Here is a 6,180-nt window from a genome sequence, read left to right on the forward strand (position 1 = left end):
TGCCTAAAGCATACGTGCTTCAGACAACCTGTTCTCAAGTAAGCTCTAAGCCACAGTATTATATTGACCTACTATCCCAGAAGCCCATGGTTCAGGTTCTGACTTATGTAACAGTTGTTGCAGTAGCTATAGGTTACATTTCTTATCCTGAGATCCAATATTGTTTATTCTGTACATGTTATTTTCAATTGTATGTTGGCCTAAAAGAAAGTAGCCTAAATCACACCTGTGTAAAGTGAGGGGCGCTCTTATCATCGTATACATCATCATCTCATTCCGGCCAATTTGCGTCCTCACCTTCGTCTTCAATGTTTGTGTTACGCAAAACAATCAAAATTGTCCAATCATTGTCAATGGCATTTAATGTTTGTGTTATGACAAAGTTTGTGTTTACACACACTAAAAGCTGGACATAGAAAGGGCTAGTGCCCCTCAAAAATATTTATAATAATGCACATAATACTTCCTTTATTGTGCACTGTGTAAGGTTGTTGTTGTTCCCTTGCAAGTTACATAGTTGTTGTTGTTTTCTAGGTCTATTTTGTGCCCCTTATGTTTGCTATAGTTGTTGATGGATGTTTGTTATTATAGTATAGAATAACTGAACAGTAGGCTAATTTTCTTTTCTTTTTTTTAAGAGCAGCAAACATGAGGTAGTCTGTTCAATAAAGGCCCAATTTTCTTCTTGAGAAACATGTGCTTGTAATGGTAGTGGGTGTGCAGGAAAGGAGGAGTTTAAAGGATGGGAGGGTATAGATTGTGGACAGAGCCGTAGTAGGTTAGGGTAGATTGTGATAACGACAGATGTCTAGAAAACAGTGAGGGGCACTCCTCAGTTAAGCAGTCACAGATTGCACCTCGGAGAACGGGGCGGAATCTGTGCAGCTGTCCAGTCGCCAAGGTTTACTTTTATTATCAGTTCCAGCTGAAGCTTTCAAGGAGTACAACAGATCTTCAAATCAGTTTGTGAACGGATCGAAGCCACAAACACAGGTTAGTCTAATCAGCCTATATACACTATTTTCTATAGATGTAACAATTCTCAAATAAAGAAAGGTGTAATGAAAAATATTGTGACAATTATGTAGGAGACAGGGCAGCTTCCCCATTGTTTTGTATCCGTTTATATGAAATGAAGATAAAGCTTATTCTTCCGCTGGCAGCTATTTTCATTTTTTTTCTTTCTTTTTTAAATTGGCATGGCTATCGCGTCTACTCAGCGATGAATTGCTACTATAGGTATAGGCCTATACGTAATTGGCTAAATGGTTTCTTATAAAATAATGATCAAGCTATAGCACAGTTTTATGTGTTATAAAACAGTAGAACTGCCATATATTTCAAATGGCCGTGGAAAAAGGCTTAAGCAGATGAAAGGACGGAGTGGGGTACGTGCCTTGAGATGTGGGGGTGGAGTCTTATAGCCGTTAATCATGTTTGTAGGCTAGTCATCAATATATTGTGCTATTGACTTTAAAGGTATGGCTTTGGCTATAACTCGATGAAGTGACGATGTGGATAATGACGAGATATCTAATTTCTAAGTTAACTATTCCCACTATTATTCGGTGCATGTGCTTCAAATGTGTTTTATTTTTCGCGCACCTATATCTTTTCAAACATTGTGCGCAAAGCATGCATTTACTGAGTGTTGTTGATTTCTTCTTTTTTGGGCCATTCGTTCCTAAATATGCACCAATAACGAGACTTGACAAATTCTGAGAATCACAGATTCGATTTGTCCTATAGTCCGTGCACATGCACGTTCATAATAATAATAATTTGAAAGGGTTAGATCGATGCCATAATTCAGGCCCGGTAACTGTAGGAATGGTGAATGTTCACACTCCTATATGTTTTGAGACAAAACCACCTTCACGTCAATCAAATAATTGGTGACCAGGCACTGCGCTGTTGAGTTATTGGTTATTATGCGAAGGAGACATGGTTGGTCATTGTTTTCATGTGTTGAGTAGACATTTTCATCTTGGTCAAGATGACCACTGCGTGCGTAATGATGCGGCCTAGCCTAGCGCGTCATGGCGCATCCCGTTTTGATTGCTCCATTGCAGTACTATGGACAGCTCCATGCTCATACCCGTCCCTTTACCGCAGTTGTATTATGAACCTCATGCAACTGGTCTCTTGTGTAGTCACTGACTATAGCCTGTGAGTCTGACAATGTTATTATCCATATCTTAATTTCAAACTTCAAACTATTCAGTATAAGCCAAACAATTTGACAGGTATATGGCCAGAACTAAATTTGAATTGTACCCTCAATAAACGTCCATGCTCCTTCTACTGTATATGCAAATGCATATGCTGTTTGTTCATATTAAAACCGGTTGGTTGAGCGTTCCATTCCCTGTGTCAACTCTGCCATTTGTCTGAATCCCCAATCTCTCACTTGAACTTCAGGTTCCCTCTTTTCTAACCAAAAGGAAGTTACATTCTTTGGTAATCATTGGTGCTTCCTCTTCATCACAGCATTGCTGTACAATGGATTCTTAGAACTGAATGGCATAGCCTACATACAGATAAGCATAGACTGTGCATACAAGATTTAATATCTACACTTTGTGAAGGTGACTGCATAGTATAGCTCATCCGTACTTGCTCTGCATCCTAAATCCATAGGTTTTGCCTTGCTAATTGCTATGCACTTCCCGCACTCTCTGGCAGTCTAGAAGAGTATAGGCTACCAGGCAGAATAAATGCAGTCTTAAAAAGGCCCACACTAGAATAGGGGCTGGCTTGACCCAAGATTCCATAATGGAACCCTGTTGAGTCCTCAGATCTCAGAAAGGTTCCCATGTAGTGGTCATTTGTCTTCTAGCCAAACTGTCCTTGGCAGGAAGAAGTCTCCCAATTGGAATGCCCTCCTTTCCCCTTTACAATAAAAACCCTTTTCTTGCAACTGAGTTGGCTGCACAGCTCACCTAGCTTTTTGTATTTTACAACCATGGGCCTGTGGGCAAGAAACTATAAGATACAAAATAAAATAACAGAAATAAACATTTCTGCAATACATCTTATTATGCAGTATAATATACAATCAATCAATCAATACAGTAGGCTACATTGGTTAGACAAATTCTACAAATGGATGTGTTTTGAGGATTTGATTGCATACAAGAGAGACAGAAAAAACAGGAGAGGATATTTTGCATGGGATCATGGGATGAAGGTTTAGCTAATAGCCTGTGGTCTATTAGCTAAAACTTTATCCCGCATGTGACATTTGCTTTTCAGGTGGCTTTTACAGCCTGGGCGCACCCAAAAGCAAAACACTTATTTGAAGTGTTCCACTCACATGTTTTAAAGTAAATAGCTCACTCACTGTTATTTACAGTGTCATGTATTTTGCATTTTAGTTCTTAAAACCTGTTAAACGGTTACGTTGAAACTGCTGATCCAATGTTAACTGACATTATCCTCTTGTTCCTATAGGAGACACCATGGGAGCCAAACTGAGTAAGAAGAAGAAGGGATATGATGTAAGTGACCCCAAAGAGAAGAGAGATGAGATCACTGCAGCGGCTGTCAGTGCAGTGGAGTCCATCCAAGCCTCGGTTGAGAGTGCTGCACCAGCCCCAGTGGCTGAGGTGACAGCTAAGGCAGCCACGGTGATATCAGCAGCGGTAGAGGAGACTGTAGGTTCAGCAGTAGCAGCAGTAACTGAAGCTGTGGAGTCTGTCTTGGGAACCTCGGAAGAGTCAGCACCTACAGCTCCAACAGAACAAGCTCCAGCCACAGAGGAACCTGCTGCAGAGGAGCCAGCTGCCGCTGCAGAGGAGCCTGCTCCGGCTGCGGAGGAGCCTGCTGCAGCTGCAGAGGAGCCAGCTGCCGCTGCGGAGGAGCCTGCTGCAGCCGCAGAGGAGCCTGCTGCAGCTGCAGAGGAGCCTGCTGCAGCTGCAGAGGAGCCAGCTGCAGCGACAGAGGAGCCTGCTGCAGCCACAGAGGAGCCAGCTGCAGAGGAGCCAGCTGCTGCCGCAGAGGAGCCAGCTGCAGCTGCAGAGGAGCCTGCTGCCGCTGCGGAGGAGCCAGCTGCCGCTGAGGAGGAGCCAGCTGCCGCTGCGGAGGAGCCTGTTGCAGTGGCAGAGGAGCCTGTTGCAGCGGCAGAGGAGACTGTTGCAAAGGTAGAGGAGCCTGTTGCAGCGGCAGAGGAGCCTGTTGCAGCGGCAGAGGAGCCAGCTGCAGTGACAGAGGAGCCAGCCGCAGCGGCAGAGGAGCCAGCCACAGCCGTAGAGGAGCCAGCCGCAGCCGTAGAGGAGCCAGCCGCAGCCGTAGAGGAGCCAGACGCAGCCGTAGAGGAGCCAGCCACAGCCGTAGAGGAGCCAGTTGCAGTCACAGAGGAACCAGTTGCAGTCACAGAAGAACCAGTTGCAGTCACAGAGGAACCAGTTGCAGTCACAGAGGAACCAGTTGCAGTCACAGAGGAGGCAGCTGCAGTCACAGAGGAGGCAGCTCCAGTTCCAGAGGAACCAGCTCTAGCAGAACCCCCAGTGGACGAGTCCCCAGTTGTAACAGAAGAGCCTGCTGCTCCAATACCAGAAGAACCTGCAGAGGCTGTGCCTGAGCCTGAACCTGTTGCTACACCAGAACAGGTCCAAGTAGAGCCAGAGCCCATCCCAGAGACTGTTATTGACACTGTGGAGGAAGCAGTTGTGCCAGAAACTGTAGCCTCCCCAGAACCTGAGGCAACAGCTGAGCCAGAAACACCTGTGGAGACACAGGCTGATGCGGAGACACCGGTCCCAGTTGCAGATCCAGAACCAGTAGCAGAGCAGACTGTGTCAGAACCAGTGTCAACAGACGCTAAACCTGAACCTACAGAGCCCACTGCAGCAGCAGAAGAAGCTGCAGAGGCAGACGCAGAGCCTGTCCCTGAGATTGTTGTCTCAGAATCAGCCCCTGATGTTGAGGATACTGATGAGGCTGAGGTGGTGGCGGAGGCCGCTGCTGTTGTTGAAGAACCTGCTGCAGTCACCCCAGCGCCTGTTGTGGAAACCAAGATGGAGAATGGAGATATAGAGAGCCCTGCTGTAAACGGAGAGTGCACAGAGTCTGCTGCTACTGATGAGCCACAATCAGAGCAATGTGTCAATGGCATTGAAAAGCCAGAGGAGATTCCTGTCAAGGAGCTGAGTGACATTGAACTGAAAAAGGACTTGATCCTGAGTGGGGCTATTCAGGAAGCTCCCGATGCGGTTTCTGACATGGTGGAGGCAATCAGTGCAACTGTCAGCCAAGCAGTTGACTCGGTCTGAAAAGATGGCATCTTTCAAAATAATGTGAATTCGAGTTTTATCCTCAGATGGTGCAACAATACACAACAACTACAGCTACACAGACTTTTTCAAATGTCTAAACCACCACGATGTTTCATGTGGTAACTCAGGCAAAAGGATTTTTATCTGGCTAACCAAAAATGAAATGCAACCACTCGAGAAGAGAGAGAATGAGTAAATAAGAGCGTTAATAAGTAAGTGTTGGAAGTAAGATGGAAGCACAGAGAGGGGGCGTGTGTTTTTGGAAAAAGAGACGATAGAGACGAAGCAAAATTGGACAGCACACTAAGAGGAAAATTACTGACCATTAACAATGGAAATAATGGATGGAATGAATAGTCTTGTCTTTGTGTGTGAGCCTGATGAATAATAAGAAATTGTTTATTTGAGATATTAGTATATAATCTAATTTAGACTTTCACATATCCTTTCTGTAACTATCTATATACATATATATATATATATATATATATATATATATATATATATATATATATATATATATATATATAAATATAAATATATATATATAAAAATCTATGGATGAAATGTTTTGGCCTTTTATAATGATGCAATCTGAGAGGAATGTTCATTTTAACTTGATGGCTTGGAATAGAGAATAAAAAACTGTCAGCCTACCTCATCTTTCTCCTTCTCATGCATTCTGAACATCGGTTTTGTTAAGATTCACTGAGACAGGCACACTTAATACTTAATAGCGATTGATTTGATTGTTTACCTTCACACTATTTAGCTGTATTTTACGGTATGATGTACTTTTATGATAGATCAAAATATAAACGATAAGCAGTGACATGTTTCAAGAGGTGAAATGTCCCTTTCCATTATTTTCCTACAGGAGAAAAAAAAGATATATCATTTACTG

At 43.6% G+C, this 6,180-nt stretch overlaps 1 protein-coding gene across 1 annotated transcript; it reads left to right on the forward strand.

Moving 5' to 3' along the window:
- Nucleotides 1-774: 774 nt before the first annotated feature.
- Nucleotides 775-5,785, forward strand: LOC308321699 (uncharacterized protein). Its single transcript, XM_080772762.1, has 2 exons — nucleotides 775-993; nucleotides 3,454-5,785. The coding sequence occupies exon 2, from the start codon at nucleotides 3,462-3,464 to the stop codon at nucleotides 5,271-5,273; it is 1,812 nt and encodes a 603-aa protein (XP_080628888.1). The 5' UTR covers nucleotides 775-993; nucleotides 3,454-3,461; the 3' UTR covers nucleotides 5,274-5,785.
- The last annotated feature ends 395 nt before the right edge of the window (nucleotides 5,786-6,180 follow it).

The sequence above is a fragment of the Protomyctophum bolini genome, assembly GCF_963924005.1.
Source record: "Protomyctophum bolini genome assembly, chromosome: 1".
Classification (NCBI taxonomy): domain Eukaryota; kingdom Metazoa; phylum Chordata; class Actinopteri; order Myctophiformes; family Myctophidae; genus Protomyctophum; species Protomyctophum bolini.

What these genes read in the sequence shown, in the direction of transcription:
- LOC308321699 (XM_080772762.1), top strand. Translation starts at nt 3,462, where the DNA reads ATGGGAGCCAAACTGAGTAAGAAGAAGAAGGGATATGATGTAAGTGAC.